This window comes from Alexandromys fortis, unplaced genomic scaffold, assembly GCF_014885135.2.
Source record: "Alexandromys fortis isolate MF-2015 unplaced genomic scaffold, M_Fortis_MF-2015_v1.1 scaffold_85, whole genome shotgun sequence".
Classification (NCBI taxonomy): Eukaryota; Metazoa; Chordata; class Mammalia; order Rodentia; family Cricetidae; genus Alexandromys; species Alexandromys fortis.
This window is the reverse complement of record NW_026067975.1, coordinates 2475390-2495841: the sequence shown is the minus strand read 5'-3', so window position 1 is coordinate 2495841 and position 20452 is coordinate 2475390. Positions and strand designations below refer to the sequence as shown.

The following is a 20452-nucleotide window of genomic DNA, read 5'->3' as shown; positions in this document are numbered from 1 at the left end:
GGGGAGGCAGCTGTGGCCTAGCTTCTAACAGAGCAGGTTGAGGGGAGAGGGGGAGGTAGAGGAGAGGAAAGGAAAGCACTGCTGTGGAGGGAAAGAGGGGTGGCTTCCAGGCTCCACAGTGAGACCCCAGGAAACAGTGGTACACATGTGTGCAAGCACACACACACACACAGATACACATAAATACACAAAGACATACACATATAAATACACAGATACACAAACACAAAGACACATAATTACACACAGATAAAGACACAATTACACATAAATACACAGATATACACACAAAGACTCTGGTTAATAAACTCTGGTGGCTTGAGCTTTATCTACTTCATTAAATCTATATTTAATTCCAAACTTTCGCTTCTCTCTTAGGAGTGTGTGAAGAGTATATATAGCCTCTATGTTTCCTTTCTTTCTTTCTTTCTTTCTTTCTTTCTTTCTTTCTTTCTTTCTTTCTTTCTTTTTTGGTATTTTCGAGACAGGGTTTCTCTGTAGTTTTGGTGCCTTGTAGACCAGGCTGACTTCAAACTCCCAGAGTTTGCCTCTGTCTCCCAAGTGCTGGGATTAAAGGCATGCACCACCACCGCCCGGATTATGTTTTCTAAATTTACTAGAAACTGGGTCTGTTCTACACATATTTAATAAAATGGCACATATACATGTCTACCTTAAATATAAGTTAAAAGTTCTAGAAATAAAAATTTTTAAATATATATGTTACTTATTTACTCTATAGACAACCTTGCCATGTAACCTAGGCTGCCTTCAAATTCCAAATCCCCTTGTCTCAACCTTTCAAGAGCTGGTATTAAAGAAATGAGTTACCGAACACACAAAACATTTATTCTCATTACTAGATTTATTTACTAATATGCAACTGATAAACAAATGAAACCTATTAGTAGTCATTTAAAACCCTTTATGAATTAATATCCTTGAGTGTAGTACAAATAACTAACTTCATAAATACAAGGAAATCTTAGAAAAAAAGAATTGTGTATTGGGCTGGTGACAAATGCTTGCCTGTGATTCCAGCACTCAGGAGGTAGAGGCAGGAGGATTAAACATTTCAGGCCAGCCTCAGCAACATGTGCCTGTCTGAAAATGTGTGTGTGTACACACATGCACACACACACATATATAGTGTGTGTGTTTGTCAGTTTGAGAATACTTGCCTGTTATGTGTGCAGCTCTCTGTTCAATCCTAATACAAACAAAAAATAACTTAATGCCATTCAAAAAGAAAGAGTTTTTAAAAAGTAAAATATTTTTTTAAAGATTGTTTTGTTATGTATACAGTGTTCTGCCTGAATTTATACATGCAGACCAGAAGAGGGGACCAGATCTCATTATAGATGGTTAACCATGTGGTTGCTGGGACTTGAACTCAGGATCTCTGGAAGAGCAACCGGTGCTCTTAACCTCTGAGCCATCTCTCCAGCCCCTGGACTGCGTTTTAACATTCTAACTTTTCTCCTTGTTCACAGTTCACATAAGCTGGTGAATATACTTCATGAACTCATTATTTGCCTTAAATTCTGAGAATTTTTTTTTCGTCTGTAGGATTTTGGGCTGACAAAGAAGAGCTACAGAAGCTAAGGCAAAGTGAAATGGTGTTCAAGCCCCAGAAGAAGTGGCAGGAATATGAAATGAACATGGAAAACTGGGTGAAAGCTGTGAAGCGCTCCATGAATTGGTATAACAAGGCGTAGCACTGAGGAGCCAACAGATCCCCACCAGCAGCCTGGCAAGACATGGACGGGAGAAGCTCAGGGAATCCCGACATGATGGTGGCCGAGAGGAGATGATTTCAAGCGAGCCTCACGAGCGGGGAAAAAAGTGTTGGTCTTTTTAAAAACTCACTAAGGAAATTGTCTTGCTTTTTAAATCCAAGTCTTAGTGAAATTTTAAATCAGCAATACCTCAAAATTGTGTCTTCTCTCTTCTAGCAACTTCCAAAGGACTTTTTCCACCTCCAGCTGCACTTTGATATTTGAGTCCTCCTTTTTGTACACAGGGTCAATGGTGCACAGGTCATAGTCATTCGCCCTCAGACAACTAATCGTTCTGGGTCAAGCACCATCGCATTTTAAAAAAATATTATGAAAAATTTTTCTTAAATTTAAAATCAAGTGGGCTATTTGAAATCCATACAGCTAAAAAGGAGGAATAATTGAGACAGCAGAATGTTTTTTGTGTCATAATTTTTAAGTGTCATATCCAACTCTGAGCTCTTTTTGTGCCTCTCTGAGGTGAGCCCGCGAGTCAGCACTTTACTTCTTGTGCGGGAAGATACTCCCTTAATTTTCCCTTGCACGACTTTTGCTGTTGTTACTGAGGTATGGTATCACTGTGTAGGCCAGGCTAGCTTGGGACTTAGATCCTCCTGCCTCAGCCTCGCAATTTCTGGGATTATAAGCATACCCTATCATCCTGGGCTGAGCACTCATCACACGTGAGGACCGGATGTTAGTTAGTGGCCTGAAAAGGATGTTGAGGCTGGGCATGGTGGGAGATGGTTGTGATTCCAGGACTTCAGAGGCTGAAGGCGGTGGAGCGGGAACTTGAAGCCTATCATGCCAGTGCCGGGAGTGGAGGCATCTGGGTGACTAGTGAGGCCCTGATTTGATAAACAAAAGCAGACCTTTTGTTTTATTTTGTTTGTTTGAGGAAAGACCTGCTGTCCACCTCATGCTGGTTTCTAAGTCTTGAGCCTCCTGTCTCTAGGGTTCTGTGTAACATTCTATTTTTATAAAATGCAAGTAGTTAATGTAAATCTTTCTAGTTCTTTATATTTCTCTATTTGTTGAAATGCCTGCGTAAATGTCCCTTTTTTAAAAAGTGCCTACTTGACAGAGTTTAAATTATTATTATTAGTTTTTGTTTTGCTTTGTTTTGCAACTGAGTCTTATTATGTAGCTCAGGCTGGCCTAAAACTCCAGTTCCTCTTGACGCAGTCCGAGTAGGTGTTAGCGTAGGTGTTAGGACTGTAGGAATGTGCCATGCCTGGCGTCAGAGTTTACTTTAAGTGCCCTAGTTCATTGGTAACTTAAAAATTGCTTTCTTGGGTTATTTTGTTGGTGTGTGTTTTGGTGTTTGTCCTGCTCACCTCTGAGAGATAGTGAAGGCTGGCCTGTACGTTGATGGACATCGTGTGTGATCGATGATATTGCCGTAAGGCTAAGGTACCACTGAGCCGGTCTCACCTGATGAAGCTTTGGTGCTGGAAAGTGGGAGACGCCTCAGGCTGGGTATAAAATTGTCCTGAGCAGTTGAGGGTGCTCCAGCCTCTTCTACATCACTGCCTCTCTCTCCGTTGGGGATCTGGATTTTCAAGAGTGAATGAACTTGTTCCCACCTTGGTCAATATCACGTAAATGTGCTACCGTGATAGTCGTATCTCATAGATAATTGTGTCACTGGAGGAGCCGCTGGTAGAGGGAATGCTGTAGCTGCTATGTCCATTTGGGAGTCAGTTACACTGAATGAATACTTAGTTACATTGAATAGTTAGTTACATTGCGCTTTGTGGAAATTGTTTCCCTGGGCTCCCAGTGTCTTCAATTGTTAAAAAAGTTTTTTAACAGAAACATTGTAGCAAACACGTAGCATCCTTAACTCCATTAACTCATTATGAGGTTAACATAATTAACTCTCTTATGAGAGAGCCTGCAGGATGGCTCAGCAGGTAAAGGCACTTGTTATCCAGGCTTGCCGACCTGAGTTCCATCCCATGAAGAAACCCACGTAAAGGTAGAAGGAGAACACTTACTCCAGTCTTCTTCCGCCCTCCACGTGGGCATGGTGCTGTGCATGCATTCTCTGTGACAGTAGCAAAAATTGTAAAAAAGATTCGGAAACGTTTTCTTGTTAGAGGTATTTTTGTTTACTATAACATATCAGATCGTATGTAGATGTCTTATTCTTTCCTACAACATTTTTACATAGCTTCGTGACCAATTACAGGATTTCCCATCAATCATGTGAAAGCAGATTTATCTCAGTGTTGTTATAGATTCTGCCGAAAGGTATGATTTCATAGGAAGCCGTTCTGTCCTTTGTGTTAGGATAGACTAAACTGTGCTGTTAATTACTAAAGGTTTGTTTTCCATGTCTTCCACATGCTCTTCTTAACATACAAGTACAGCATGAAGGAAAAATACCCTTTAGATAACGTGAAAAACAGCTAATATCTCATCCAAATAGAGCTGCTCTTGAAAGATCAGTCACTTTTGCTTTTTCTTTTGTGGATCTAGAAGTTAATCTTTTGCTCTTCGGCTTTCTGGCTATATTTTATTGATAGAGCTTAGTGATTCTTGTAAGATTTAAGTAAATAAAGTCTGTCGGGCAGTGGTGGCTCATGCCTTTAATCCCAGCACTTGGGAGGCAGAGACAGGAGGATTTCTGTGAGTTCAAGGCTAGCCTGGTCTACAAGAGCTAGTTCCAGGACAGGCTCCAAAGCTACAGAGAAACCCTGTTTCGGAAAAAAAAAAAAAAAAAAAAAAAACAAGATTTAGTAAAATTGCAAAATCAAAATACTATGTTGTTTGTGCCTGTAGAGACAGTTGTTAATCAAACACAATTGAAGAACATATTTTCTTCATCTGCCTTTTGAAAATAATTTTAATATGCTAATACTTCTTAGCATATTTTCTTTTCACCTTGTAGACCTACCAGGCATTTGTCTCTAGCAAAATCAATAAGGACAGTGTTCCTGTGCAGTCTATCTTAAAGTGTTACTAACTGCTCTGTACTCTGACTTACTGATCTTAAATCTCTTATATCCATCTGTGACATGGTTTCTCAATGTCAGCATTGATCTCTGTTTTGTTTTCATGACTGGGTCTTACCACATAGCCCTGGCTATCCTGGAACTCACCATGTAGATCAGGCTGTCCCCCAGACTCAGAACTCTGCCTGCCTCTGCCTCCTGAGTTCTGGGTTAAAGGTGTGCACCACCACATCTTGCAACACTGACATTTTGAACTGCATCTGTGTTTGCTCTGGGATTCTGTAGTAGACACATATGCTTGGCAGTATCCCTGCCCAAAATATTTGCCCAAATTGGCCACCCTGGGAGGCAAAAATATTGCCATTTAAGAACCACTGACTATTAGGAGAAAAATGAAGATTTGGTGACTATAGTTGCATTGCCAATGTTCTTTGCCTTGTTTTCCCTTAGGAAATGAATTTTTAACAGCAATGGAAAAGTAGGGAGTATCCTAAAATGCAGTTTCTATTTTGCTGGGCAATGAAGAAAAAGTTGTGTTGATTGTCTGTGTTCCTCAGCCCCTCACCTCTGTGGTTGGATCAAGCCTGGGCCCTGAGCCTGATGGTCAACTCTTCCCCTACTGAGCTCCACCCAGCTAGTACTTATGCACCTCAGTCCTGCTCCTGTGTGGTCACAATTAGTGGACATGTGACCTCAAGGTATGACTGATGCATTCTGTAGATCATCTGTGACTTGATCTGGCCTCATCCCAATTTTCCCAAGACAGAATCGATCTTACTCTGTGGCCCAGAATAGCCTGAACTCATGGGTGCTGGGATTACAGGCATGAGTCACCACATCTGGCTTTGCTTCACTTTCTTCTCTGAATAAGGAAAAGATTGTCCCAAACCTTCCCTAGATTTGATGCTTCCAGAAGCGGAAGCCATGTTCTCCATTCTGCCCCAGCCCCCTCCAACTTAACATTGTGCCTTCATTGTTTATGGGTGAATTTTTACTTCACATTTATATTTGATGTTACATTTATTGATAATATCTTATACTTGTTGAAAAGGAAGATATTTACAACTAGAGTCATGATGTTTATTGTAAAAAAATCACGTCTATGTATTTTCAAATATATTTTTCTAGAGATATACATCCATAGATACATATGGGTATAACAGCTTTTTGGTTGCTGGTCTGGGAATGGACTGTGGAACCTGGTGCATGCTGAACATGCCCAGCTACTTTTAACTTTTTAAGGTCTAGTTGAAACTTTCATTCACAGGTTTTATATATTTGACTTCAGATAAGTAACATTGTATTTTAAGAGCACCCAACACTCTGTTACTAGAGGAAGGAACCACAGAAGTAGCCCTTAAGCAAAACATCTAATTAACATCTAATTGGGGACTGTTTTTTTTTTTTTTTTAATTTGGTTATTTTTTGAAATAGGATCTCCCTTTATAGCTCTGACTGCTCTGGAACTCACTCTAAACCAAGCTGACCTCAGACTCATAAGAGATCTGCCTGCCTCTGCCTCTGCTTCCCACATGCTGTGATTAAAGGTTCCCCAGACCCACTGTTCCTGGCTCTGGGAACTGGTTTTTAATGTAAAATAGAACAACCCAAGAGGCTGACAAGACTTTTACAGTTCTTTGTTTTTTTCAAGACAGGGTTTCTCTGTCTAGCTCTACTCATCCTGGAACAATGTAGACCATACTGGTATTGAACTCACAGAGATACACCTGCCTCTGCCTCCAGAGTGTGGGGAATAATGGCTTGTAACACTACCCACGCAGTGACTTTTACAATTCTTTGAGGAGATGTAATTGCTGTGCCTCAGTCCTTCAACTTTGAGTCTAGAGTCACCAAGAAGTAGTCTAAAGAAGACTTGAATCCACTTGAACAAAATTTTTTTTGTTTTGTTTTGTTTTTGTTTGTTTGTTTTTTTGAGACAGAGTTTCTCTGTTACTATAACAACCCTGGCTGTCCTGGAACTCCCCCTGTAGACCAGGCGGGCCTCAAACTCACAGAGATCCGCCTGCCTCTGCGTCACCATTGCCTGGCCACTTGAATAATTCTTAATTCCTTTAGGAAGTTTAGATTGTGCTTTTTAAGTAAAAGTAGGAAGTCTCAGACACACTGTGACCCTGTATGATTCTCCTGGTAGGGAACTAAAAGCCTGAAGGAGCCTCCAGAATCGAATAATTCCGAACTTCTGTTATTCATTTCTCAAAGCCTTCCTGCCCTCCTCATTCTTTTCTCCACATCTAGATAGCCATTGAGATTGAATAAGAAAAAATGACATAGGAACTCCAGCTTAAATGGTTCTTAGGTTGGAGGTAGTTTAGTGTGGTAGAGCCCTTGTGCGCAGGGCCCTGGGTTTGATCCTTACCTACGATCAGTGTGTGAGTGATTCGGTTTCTCCATATTTTCTCACCAGCATTTGGTGATGTTGAATATGATTTCATGTGCCTTTTGCCATCTGCTCGGCATCATCTTTTAAATCTTTGTTCATATCTTTGTCCGATTGCCAATTGGATTGTTTGTTAAATGAGCCATAATTTTTTTACAATGAAATCAGACTTCAGAAGTCATTGAGTAAGATTTTTCAAGTCATTTAAGGCAAAATGTTATAGCATCTTGAACATTGCCTTATGATGTGCCTAGCAAAAGGGCTGTTACCTCTGTGCCTGTAGTACGGGGCTCACACTGTGAAAGAAACCAAGGTTTCAAAGGCAACTTAAGATGTCCCATAGTGTGTCTGGACACTATATATATCTTGTATATTGCATTCATCATGATTCTAACTCTGTACAAAACTGTATGATTTATGTAAAAGTTCAGGATGATTTTTGTGGAAAATTGATTTAAAAAGATGAATAAGTATAGATTTGAATTCTCATATATCAGTATTATGATTTTATTTCTCTGTTATTGTTATGGATGTCAGTTTTATTAAATACTTATTGAGACTGTCATAAACCATCTTAAAGATCTTTAATAAAATTGAAGATGAACACAGCCATAGAAACACCCTTCATTTGCATATGGGCTTCTGTTTAAGACATACTTTTTGGTTTGGTTTGGTTTGGTTTCATTGTTGCTGTTTTCTGAGACAAGGTTTCTCTGTGTAGGACCGGTGAAGACTTTCCTAGAACTCAATCTGTAGATCAGGCTGGGCTTGAACTCTTCACCAACTGAACGGTCTCTCTCCATAATATTTTTTTTATCTATTTTAATTTACTGGTTTATTTTTTATGTTACTTGAACTTTTATTGAATACTGTTTCCTACTCTGGTTTCTGCACACTGAGAAAAATTCCAGAAGGGGCTCAGGTTGTGCCTGTTAGGAGTCAGCTTTCCTGGGGGTTCGTGAAGCTCGGGGCGCTCTCCAGTACTCCTTAAACTAGGTGTGGTCTCACACATGGAGAATCCCAACATTTGGGAGGTGATCCAAAAGGTCAGGAGCTCAAAGCCAGCCTCTGCTACCTAGCAAGTCACAGAGTAACTCGGGTATAGCTCACGGTAGAGCACTTGCCTTGCAGGGATGAGACCTGGGTTCGACCCCCACCACTGCATAAAAGAATGAAAGGGAAGGAGAGAAGCCAGAGAAATAAATAAGCCTGTTAATGACAGGTGTCACTCAAATTAAAATTCGCATGTATGGTTAAAGGAAAAAAGGGTTTGCCTCTCTGGAATCCATTTTGTTTGCTTTTTTTGAGACTGGGTCTCACTCTGAAGTCCAGGCTAGCCTCAGATTCATTATGCAGCCCAGGTTAGCATTGATGACGCATTTCTGTCTCCTCAAGTGCTAGGCTTACAGGCATGATCTACCATGCATGACTTTATATTCTTTATTTAATTTTAATTGTTTTTAAGATCTTACTGTGTAGCTCGGACTGGCTCAAACTCATAGCAGTACGTATTCCCTAATCTCCCAAGGGCGGGTATTGTAACCCTGCTCCACCCACTGGGTCTCTCTAGGTTCTCTTTTAGACTCTTATTCTCTAGTTAAATTTTTTTTTCTTTTTTTTTTTTGCTTTTTTGAGACAGGGTTTCTCTGTGGTTTTGGAGCCTGTCCTGGAACTAGCTCTTGTAGACCAGGCTGGTCTCGAACTCACAGAGATCCGTCTGCCTCTGCCTCCCAAGTGCTGGGATTAAAGGCGTGCACCAGCACCGCCCAGCTCTAGTTAAATTCTTACACAGAGGAAATTACCTAACAAGATGATTTCTTCTTTGTAATTGGGGAATAATTTGTTGTAAAGCTATATCATCTTTTAAAATATTTAGAAAGATTATATAAATAACTGAAAGAAAGGCAATTTGATATATTAATATAGTAGAATTAGCCCTGCAGAGAATAATAATGATAATAATATTTTATTAGGTTTTTTTCGAGACAAGGTTGCTTTGTAGCTTTGGAGCCTTGTCCTGGAACTAGCTCTTGTAGACCAGGCTGGCCTCGAACTCACAGAGATCCGCCTGCCTCTCCCCTCCGAGTGCTGAGATTAAAGGTGTGTGCCACCACAGCCCAGCTCCCTGCAGATTTTATAATCCTTTCTGAAAACTATAATTTACATTATTTAGGAAACTACCATGATACAATGAGTGAATAGCTGTCCTGTAAATGCTAGTGTATTAAAGTCACTTTACTTGGGTGTGTTTCATTTGTTGCTTTAGTTTACATACATTAATTAGAGACAAACGGTGGTGGAAGATTCAGCCAGGTTATCTGTTATGCCCTTATGAGCCATGCCTCTCCCAGCCCCCCAGAGACCACCAGGAGTCCGAATTTGTATGCAAAAGCAAAGAGCCTTTATTGCAAGCTTGACTTTGGAATTTCCTTTCACAGTGGTTAAATCAGCAAGAGCACTGAGCTCAGCTGTGCAGGGATTTTTAGGAATAAAGAGTGGAGGGGAGGGGAATTGCAGATTCAGATGGGGGTTGAACTCCTGATTGGGCAGGAGTTGGGTAACAGAAGTCTTGTCAAACAGGAATTGGTACTGGTGGTGCCGCAAGGAAATTGGCAACCTATGTACAAGTTAGGTAAGCTATCCTTAATGTTCTGCAGCATCTAGTACTTGTTTATCTCAATTCTGATTGATCCCCCGCAGGGTACAGTCTGTGTTTCTTCCTGGTTGGGAGGATGGGAAGCCTGGTCCCATCCTCTTAGTCTGTAGCTTAGTCTGTAGCCTGCCATGGCTGCACTCATGTTAAGTTAGGCCTCTTCATTATCTAGTCAGGCTCCCTAGCCAGAGTAGCATCTCTGCCTTCTCTGAGCCCATGGTGGTGCAATTGTTCTCAGCCATCCTTAACACAGTTCCTCATGTTGTGCTGACCTCAACCATAAAATTACTTTCGTTGCTGCTTCATAACTGTAATTTTGCTACTGTTATGAACCACAAGGTAAATATCTGTTTTCTGATGGTCTCAGGTGACCCCTGTGAAAGGGTCATTCGACCCCCAAGGGGTTAAGAACCACCACTGTGGTGGGACATTCGATGATGGTAAATACTCAGGTCTTTGAGGAAAGGAAGAGGTTTTGTTACTGTGTTTTTAAAGTAATAGTCTGATGATGAGGAAGAACGAGGGCGCTATGGAGGTAAAAGGAGACTTTTTGTGGAGCTGGGCTCCCCCCCCCCCCCCCTAGCATCTAGTGAGGAATCTTCCTTGCTGGATTAGTGGAGGTGGGAAGACTCATCCTCAGTGTGGCTGGCTGCCATCATTTCATGGACTGGGCCCTGAGCTGGATTAAAGGGAAGAGCACACTGAATGATAACATGAATGAATGAACTCATTTCTCTCTATTGTATCCTTTTAAAGATTTATTTTTATTTATGGTATGCCAGACATGTACAAGGTGCTCTTAGAGGCCAGAAGAGGGGATCAGATCCCCTGGAACTGGAGTTAGAGACAGTCATGAGCAGCGCAGTCTACGTGCTAGGATCTGCGAGGACAGAAAGCATTCTTCCACCCTGAGCCATCTCTACAGCCACTCCACTGCCGACTCTGGATGTAATTTCCTTAGCTGCTCTGTGGGCCTGCCACCTTGGTTTTCCCAAGATGATGCTCTGTAACCTGGAATTGCGAACCAAATAAACCCTTTCTCCCTACGTTAGTTTTGTCAAGTTTTTTTTTTTCCTTCTTAGTTTATTTAAGTTTATTTTTTGTGCATTGGTGGGAAGGTGTCAGATCCTCTGGAACTGGAGTTACAGGCAGTTGTGAGCTGCCATGTGGATACTTGGAACTGAACCCAGGTCCTCTGGAAGAGCAGCCCGGGCTCTTACCTCCTGAGCCATCTCTCTAGCCCCTTTCTCAAGTGTTTTATCAGCAAAAGGAAGTGAAACTAAGGCATGCCTTATGTAGAACCGCCTCCAGTCAAGACCTTCATTATCGACTCTGCACTTTCATGTTTAAATACATACGTTACGTACAGCCTGGGCACGGTGGTGAAGCAGCCTTCAGCAGTGACTACCTCGGTTCCATCCTTGGACTGAAATTTCCTACCTGTTCGCACTCCTGTTCTTTGTAGCAATCTCCCCGAATAAACCACCAGCATGTAATAATCCATGTCTAGGTGGGCCCCGTTGACACACACCTCTAATCCCAGCGCTTGGGATGCAGAAGCTGGCACATCTGGGAGTAGAAGAAGCCTGGCTTTGGTTAGGGCGTTCAGGGCAGCCATGGCTACATAGGGGCTTTGTCTCAAAAGAAAAAAAAAAGTTGCTTTTATGGGGGACTGAGGAGATGACTCAGTATGGTAAGGTGCTTGCGAGGTCAGCATGAGACCACCCTGAGTTCTAGCTCCAGGATCCATGCTTTAGAAGGGGGTGGGGCTGCATACAACTGTGTGTGAGGAAGTGGGCCCAGACAGGGGCTTCCCAGTGTTGTGCTGGCTCAGCAACCAGGCAGCGCAGCCAAGTGGCGAGCCCCAGGTTCAGTGAGAGACCTTGTCTTAAGAAATAAGATAAATACACCCAGTATTAACCTCCAGCCTCGACAGACACATGTAGATGAACGTGTGCTCATGTGTGCACACGCATGCATATTCTACATACTAAATAAATAAAAATTTTATAAATATATTAACATATTTTGTCAAAATGTTCGTGGCAGACAAACAGGTCTCTGTACTGTTAGCTGTTATTCATTTATTTATTAATTTCTATCGGTGTTTCCCTGCATGTACATCTGTGTGAGGGTGTCGGAAGCCCTGAAACTGCAGTTACAGACAGATGTGAGCTGCCATGTGAGTGCTGGGAATTGAACCTGAGTCCTCAGTCAGCGCTCTTAACTGCTGAGCCATCTCTCCAATCCCAATTGTTAAATATTTTGACTCCCACCCTTGTATAATACATAAAACTCCAAAGACATTTCTACAGATGCAAGAGACATCTACAAGGAAATTCAGAGCATCAAAATAGGGAAAAAAAGTAAAAATTCAAAAAGTTTATCAGTAAGAATTTATACATTTTTTAAAAATTTATTTGCTTTTTGAGATAGAGGCTCCTCTAAGCCCAGGCTAGACTTGAATTCTCTATGTAGCCGAGAAGAAGCAGGAGGATGCAGAGTCCCAGGCCAGCCTGGGCTACAAGAGTGAGATCTTTTCTAAGCAGGTAAATAAGATTAGAGGTGAAATTAGGAAGTTGTTTTCATGTAGAGTCACTGAAATTCTTCTACTACTCCAATGAACGAGGCTGTATTTCAAATTCAAGGCCCCCGTTCCACCCTGTACTGCTACGGTGGGTGGTTTATCTGTACGTACAAGGAGTATAGCTCCCAGATGGCACCCAGGTTGACTTGACGTTTCCCTTAAGTGCTTTTCCTTTCTTCAGTCAATGAATGGATTGGATATAGAAGAGGATGCTTTTTTTTTTTTTTTTTAAAAAAAAAGATATTTGTAACTGTTCTGACAGCAGATTTTTCTGTGTGATTAAAAAGGGGTCAAAAGGGGTGTCCGGGCTCACATTGTGTTTGCTGGTAAAGCAGTAGCAGCTTCCCTTTGGGAGTTTGTAGGAAATGTGGAATCTAGGTCATCCCTTGTAATATAAAGTTTAATGAGAATTCCCCGGGTGATTCCTAGGACAGTAAAGCTGGAGAGGCCCAGACTTTCACAAGGCTGCAGTTTTCATAGCTCCCTTCCCGTCCGTGGTTCTGTGGCACACGTATTTACAAGGAAGGCTGACTACTGTGTGCGTGAGTGAGTGCGGACCTGTGTGTGGACAGCTTTTAGGAGTTGTTGCTTCTTTCCTTCCATTGTGAGCCCTGGGGATTTAACTCCTTATCAGCCCATCGGGATGATGGCTAGTTTTCTGTCAACTTGACACAAGGTAGAGTCATCTGAAAGGAGGGAATCTGAGCTGAGAAAATGCCTCCGTAAGAGCCAGCTGTAGGGCATTTTTTAAATTAGCGATCAGTGGGGGAGGATCCAGCTCGTTGTGGGTGATGCCATTATGGCGGTCCTGGATTCTATAAGAAAGCAGCCTGAGGAGCTGGAGAGATGGCTCAGTGATTAAGAGCACTGACTGCTCTTCCAGAGGACCTGGGTTCACTTCTCAGTACCCACATGGCACCTTAGAACTGTCTATAACTGCAGTTCTAGGGGACCCCTCACACAGACATACATTCAGGCAAAACACTAATGCATGTAGAATAAAAATAAATTATATTTTTTTTTTAAAAAGGAAGAAAGCAGGCTGAGCAAGCCCTGAGGAGCCGCCAGGAAACAGCACTCCACTGTGGCTTCTGCAGCAGCTCCTGCCTCCGGTTCCTGCCGTTTGAGTTCCTGTCCTGACTTCCTTGATGATGGGCTGTCACCCAAATAACCCCCCCACAACTTGCTTTTTGTTCATGGTGTTTCAGCACAACAATAGAAACCCCGACTGAGATATTCACGGAGCCAAATCACCAGCTCTGTGTTTGTGCGGTTTTTTGAGACCTGTTTCTTGTAGGGCTTCTTCATTCCTGCTGGCCTTGGACTCACCACGGGGTAGAGTCTGAATTTGAATTCCCTGAACTTCCTGCTTCCACCTCCCCAAAGTGCTGCCAGTCTAGGCCAGAATCACCGTGCCTGACTAAGGGTGACTTTATCTGGGTATCTTTTTGTTCGCTATGGTAACTTCAGTTCACTCAGGGCCTTGTAGGCGATAGGCAATAGGCAAATGCTCTCCCAGTGAGCTACGTGCCCAGTCTTTGTCCTTTTAAAATTTAGTTTAGGACAGAGTTTCTCGGGTTGCTTTTGAACTCACTATGTACCCTAGGTTGGTCTTGAGCTCGCAACTCTGCCGTCTCAATCTTCTGAACACCTAGGTGTGCAAATCATTCCGTGTTCCTTATACTTTGCTTCCCCTTCCAAATGTACTTACTGGCTAGCTGCTGTATGTTTGTCAATAACGGCACTGAAAATGAGTCGCTCTGACTCCGAAGGCGCTCACAGCTCAGCAGGCTACAGATCCAAATTGATCATTACATCTCTATTAAATGTTAGCAAGGCAGACAAAATTGTATGAGGAGAAAGAGCTGGAAATGGGCGGCCAAGAGACTCCTCTTTGGAGTAAGGAAAGTTTAGCTGATAAGGCATAAAGTGAACTGGGTGAGCCGAGGGGTTTTCTAAGATCACGAGATACCACTTAACAGCTCCTGAGACATTTATGTTTGTGCTTCTGATCTGTGCTCAGTGTTTGGCACACAGTAAGCGCCTAGTAAGAGCTGAATCGATAGATGTGCCGTCCCAGCTCAGACATCCAATCTCTGGCACTGGAGATGATGAAGACTTCATTTCTTTTTCAAAGGAAATAGGATCTCTTAATGGAGAGATGAGAAGGTAGACAGAAAGCTGCTTGTGCACATTGCTAAATTGAAACTATGAGTGGGAATGAAAAATTGATTTACATGAATTTTCATCCCTGTAGCAACTCAATTTATTCAGTACCGGAGAACTTTCAGTATTTGGCTTCAAAACCAAGCTGTTCTTCCTCGTTCTGAGTTCTTGGCCTGCTGTGAAACTAGCGTTTACTGTCTTTACAGCATACCCCCATTAGGTCATGGAAATTCACAGCTACATCAAACTAGTGTATGGAAAATTTGAAGGCTTCTCCTGCGGATTTTAGCTCTTGTGGCTTTGGAAAGTACTGTGGAATGTGGACTTTTAAGTTATCTGTTTCAGAAGCAACGCTGAAGAACAGATGGCATACTTAGTAAGCATTTACTGTTCGTATTGCGTGTCTCGTGCGAATGCTCACAAGAGGACACCAAACCACACAGTAGCTTCATGTAGTTCCACTGAATTTTGTTTTTCTTTTGGCTTTTTGAGACATGATCATTTTATGCAGCCCAGGCTTGCTAGAACTCAAATGTGTAGACCAGGCTGGACTGGAACTCAGATCTACATGCCTCTTCCTCCCGAGTGCTGAGACTGAAGGCATGTACCACGTGACTGGCTCAATTTATGTTTTGTCTTTCAAGCTTTCACCGTAGAAAGAGTTTAAGGGAATATGGCAAGATGGATCAGGGGTTATAGGTATTTGCTGCCAAACCTGACAACCTGATTTTAATCCCTGAGACCCACAGAAGAAAAGAACCCATTTCGGCAAGTACTCTGATCTCCACACTTACGCATTCCATTGGACATGTGGCGGTTCCTTGACCTGGAGTGAGGTCCTGGGTACCCCTTTCTCCACATTAGCCCCCACAGTTCATGTCTCTGCTTCCCTGTGGCTATACATGTTGAGGCACTTCATAATTCTCTACTGGATCGAGGTAAAGATTTTTTTTTCTGCCATGCTGACTTTTGTTATCTTTAATGCCAAGATTGGTAATTTAGTTGTTTTTATTTTGTTTGTTTGAGACAGGGTTTCTCTGTGTAGCCCTGGCTATTCAGGAACTCACTCTGTAGATGAGTCTGGCCTCAAACTCAGAGATCTTCCTGCTTCTGCCTCCCTAATGTTAGACTTAAAGGTTAGGCCACTCCTACCTGGCATGGTATTTACTAAATAAGCTGAACACGATACCCTAACAAAATTTCTTGTGGAAATCAAATTAATCTGAATTCACTTGTCAGTGGAAAAGGCAATCATTCAATTGAAGTTTTTGGATTTTAGAATCACACAGGACTACTATGTGTGGAAATTTTGGAATTCTGAGGATTTTACCAATGAAATTGTCTCCAATTCTTCCAAAGAAAGAGCCAAAGGTGTTTGTTCTCTTGTCCCCCTCACCTCTTTATACATTTATCCTACTCTATCTACCTATCTCTACTATCTATCTATCTATCTATCTATCTATCTATCTATCTATCTATCTATCTATCATCTATCTATCTATCATCATTTTTTCGAGACAGGGTTTCTCTGTAGCTTTGGGGCCTGTCCTGGAACTGGCTTTGTAGACTAGGATGGCCTCAAACTCACAGAGATCTGCCTGCCTCTGTCTCCTGAGTGCTGGGATTAAAGGCATGCACTATTGTATCTCTATATTTTTGAGAAAGGCTCTCCTATAGACCAGGTTGGTTTTAAACCCCTGACTCTGCCTCCCAGAAGCATATGCCACCACTCTGGGCTGATATTTACTTAGCGGTACCCTCTCAGAGTTGATTTCCCTTATCACACTGCTTAAGTTTTGTTATTTGAAAGTCAGAATCTCCTATTTTACCTCCAACTTCCGCAGTAACAATGGCTCACACAGGATTTTACATATGCACCTGAAACGGCACCCCCCCACACTTTTTTTTTTTCCTTTTTTGAGACAATGTCTCACTGTGAAGCCCTGCCTGGGTCTGAATTCAATAGGTTGTCTAGGTTGGTCTCAAACTCGCATAGCTTTGTCTGTGTCTGCCTTTGTCTGAGTCCGGGGATTAAAGACGTGAGCCACCACATCAAACTGAGTATTTAATAAATGATCAGGTACTTGGGAGTGTGTGCCTCCACTTTCTCTTCGACTTCGACGTGGTTGTTGTGATCAGGTCGAATTTGTATCCGCACTTCTCCAGGAATTGAAGTAGAACCCCCTCCTCTGGGGTCCACGCGTGGCCTCGGGGTCACTATTGTCCCTCAGCCTCTCAGCTACTTCTGGAGTAGTGGCCCGTCGAAGGTCCGTGAGGAGATGTAAGGACCTTAGTTCCGGTCTTCCCAAGAGAGGTGGGATGGAAAAGAACCACGGCTCTAGAGCAGAGAGAAGCCAGATGGTGGGCGGAGGTGAGGTGCGGGGCCGACGGGGGAAGGGCGAGCTTAGCCATTCAGGCCTCTGGCCGCGCGGCCGCCCCCGGAGGTGGCAAGGGACCGGCGGCGGGCAGGGCTGCAGGGCGGCCCCTAGTGGGGAGCGCGGCCGCGGAGGTCAAAGGGCCGGTGCGAGCTCCGGGGAGCCCGCCACCCACCTCGGCACCTCCCCTCGGCGGCGAGCCCGGGGGCGGGTTTTGTTTACTCCCTACACGCACCGCGGCCCGGCCAATCCGCGGAGAGCGTCGCCGCGCGTCAGGACCCCGGACGACCAATCGGCGCGCACCGTGCTGCTCCGCCGCCAAAGCGAGCGCGGGGGAAGCGGCGCCGCGGCCGTGTCGCTGAGGGCGGACGGCGTCGGGCGCGCTGGGCTGTGCGGCCGTCGCTGCCTGGCACGCGGGGCGCGCTTTGACCCTTCCTGCCACCGCAGGCTGCAGACGCGCGCGGGAGCGTCGCGAAGGCCGCGGCTGCGCTGGTGGAAGCTCGCTCGCTCTCACGCGACCTGGCTCTGCTTGAGGAGCGCCAGCTCCCGAAGCCGCGTCCCGGACGTGGGCCGAGGGCTGTACGCGCCACCCGCCCCTCTGCACCGAGCGGCCGGTAAGGTCCGGGAAAGGGCGCGGGCCTGCACGCCGGGGCCTTTGGACCGGGCGCGGTTCCTGCCTGTCGGCCCTCCCTGTCTCGTCGCGGGACTTCTTGTCGCGGGGCTCGCTGCTTGTCCCCAGGGCTTCTGGGCAGCCGGGCTAAGCAACCCTCCCCTCCTCCCCCCAGTGTCTGATGAGGCTCGGAAGCCTGCAGGCTCGCCCTCCTCCAGGATCAGGAAGGGCAAGGGCTGCCTGGATTTTCACTCAGGTCTTCTAACTTTTCCTCCCGGCTTCGTGGTTCACAAGCCTCTGGTTTCTGCCGGGCGCTTCACAGAGTTCCAAAGCTCTACGTACCGGGAGACCCCCCAGGCTCCCCTAAGTAACTTTTACTTTTAAATGGAGGTTTCATTCTCGATCCGATGTCTCGGAGGAATTCGGCAGGACTCATGGTTGCTGTGCACAGGGCAGTGGGAAAGTGTCCGTGGGCTCCCGCCGAGAGATGGCACGGTGACGTGCATGGACACTCGTCCGTGTTCCCGTGCTTTGTGTGGGCTCGGTGTATTCATCTGTGGACCAGATCTGCCTCTGCGAGGAGGGGGAGGGTGGCGCGATCGGGAAAGGGTCTGATCTCGGGGATGCACTTGGAACAAAGCTTCCCTCTACGAAACGCGCAACCACCTCGATGCCGGGCGGGACTCTGGACCCCATGTTGTTTCCCCTTTGCATTTGAAATAAGTCACCGGCCTTGTGTAGCCTGCTTGTAGCTCGGTGGGACGGTGTTTGCTGAACGTTCCTAAAGCCCTGGGTTCGATTTCCAACGCTTCAGCAACAAAAATGCCAGAGCCAGAAACAGTTAGCAGGGTCGTGCTTTTTTCTCTGGTAGTTGCTGAACGTGCCTTCGAGTCTTTGAATGCTTCTGTGTCTTTCTTCATTCCATCTCAAGGGGCTCCGACTCCCTAGCCCACGTACCTACCTTCCTCTACAGACTCCGCTGCTGCCTTTCATTTGACTTATAATTTTTTTTTCTGGGTCACTTATGTTTTGTTCCCTTAATGGTTTGAAATCATCTTAACCAGGAAATACGGTTTAACTTGTCTTTTTTTCAGTGTGGCAGGATTCAAAGTTGAATATAAAGTGTCTGCATAATCTGTTTTGCATTTTGCTCTTTCCGTTTCACCGGTTAACGTCAGCGATTTAGGTAAAGCTTTACACCACTGTCTCATTGCTAGAATTGGTGTGTCTATTCTCACATCGCAGCAGGAGATAACTTCAGCGGCCAGACCCCAGGTTCTGTCACGCTTGTGTACTGGCTCTGGAGGGCTTACTTTTAGAACATCTTGTGCCTGGAACTAGCTTAGTGTTATGGCAGACACGGTGTCTGTAGCACGGTGCTGGCACGCGGTTGCAGTTTCAGGAATGCAGCGCTTACATTGGTTAAGAAAGGTCCGAGATTATTAAACGTCCCAGTTACCTTAATTACATGCCCTTTACTTAAGAAAGGAAGTTGAGTTTTAATTATTCCTATTAATATTTTGTGGCTATAATTCCCTCCTCTCCACCCTTGTGAATGTGCAGTCCTTGGCATATGCAAGTTTTACCCATGCAGCCAAAATTCTTAACTGAGCTGTGAGCTTCCAGTACAGTTTGAGGGCTGGGCCATAGCTCGGTGGCACGGTAATTACCCACACCCTATTTGGATGCCCAGCACTAGGAAAATAAGATTAATAAAACCCCACCTTTAAATAGGATGTGCATTCTTTTTTTTTCTTTTGTTTTTGTTTTGTTTTGTGTTTTGAGACAGGGTTTCCCAGTGTAACAGTCCTAGCTGTCCTGGAAGTAGCTAGCTCTTATAGACCATGCTGGCCTCCAACTCACAGAGACCCACCTGCCTCTGCCTCCTGAGTCCTGGGATTAAAGATGTGCGCCACCACTGCCCCGCTAGGATGTACATTCTTTTCACCATCTTTTAGACTCGTTGCAGTATGTGTCATAATGGATCTCAGAAGAAATCAGGCTGGGAGTTTGTAAGGATTTTAAAGCCGATTAAATGTAAATTGGAGCTGGCAAGATAGTTCAGTGGGTAAAGGTGCTTGACACCAAGACTGCTGACCGTAGCTCCTTCTCTGGGACCCACAGGGTGCATGGAGTTCCAGGATAACTCCTGGAAGTTATCCTCTAACTTTTCCACATCTGTGCTCTCCGAGAGAGAGAGAGAGAGAGAGAGAGAGAGAGAGAGAGAGAGAGAGAGAGAGAGAGAGAGAGAGAGAGAGAGAGAGAGAATTTAAATATACTTTACTCCTTTTCATTTTAACCTGTGATACAGGACTCTAAAGATCCATAAATTATTTAAATAAAAGCTAATGAACCCTTCGAAGTGGTTTGCAAAATAATTTGTATTTGTACAATTTTGAGAGGTCATTCACAGCTTCATAGTTTCAGAGACAAAGTTACTTGAATAACTTTTTTGTGTGTTTTTGAGACAGGTTCTTGCTATGCATTTCAGGCTGGTTTTAAACTGACTTTAGCCCATGTTTGCAGTAATCCTCATGCATTAGCCCCACCCCACCACCCCCGGTTGCTAGGATTACAGGCTTGGCTTGTACCACCACACCTAACCCAATTTTTATTGGTTATTTCTTTTATTGAACTGGTAATTGTATTTTCACAGTATGTTCTCATTTCAGACATTTCAAGTTACATACAATTAATTGTCCTCTTATTTCTTCTCTCTTCTAGTCTGCTAGTTTTGTTGTGTGGCTCAGGCTGGTCATTTATCTACTAGGTAGTTCAGGCTGGCCTTAAATTTACAGGAATCTTCTTGCCTCAGCCTGCTGAATGCTTTGATTACATGATCGTGTCAGCACACCTGGCAGTTCTTTTCTTCTTTAGGCAAACCTTCCTCCCTCCCTCCCTCCCTCCTTCCCTCCCTCCCTCCCT

General features: G+C 44.1%; 2 protein-coding genes across 14 annotated transcripts in view; both read left to right on the top strand.

Annotated features, from left to right (window-relative positions):
- Gk5 (glycerol kinase 5) overlaps positions 1–7502 on the top strand; it is a 72636-nt gene extending 65134 nt beyond the window's left edge. Inside the window, exon 16 of the mRNA XM_050157344.1 lies at positions 1570–7502. Within this exon, the coding sequence (XP_050013301.1) occupies positions 1570–1718 (149 nt within the window). The 3' untranslated portion in view covers positions 1719–7502. The remainder of the gene's footprint in view (positions 1–1569) is intronic.
- Positions 7503–17235: 9733 nt separating this feature from the next.
- Positions 17236–20452, top strand: part of Tfdp2 (transcription factor Dp-2) — a 118278-nt gene continuing 115061 nt past the window's right edge. For 8 of the 13 annotated variants that reach the window (XM_050157332.1, XM_050157323.1, XM_050157325.1 and 5 more), the window contains exon 1: positions 17386–17531. The gene's annotated coding sequence lies outside the window, so the exon portion shown is untranslated. Of the gene's footprint in view, positions 17532–20452 lie in introns of all 13 variants that reach the window. The other 5 variants (XM_050157326.1, XM_050157320.1, XM_050157322.1 and 2 more) reach the window with 3 other exon arrangements.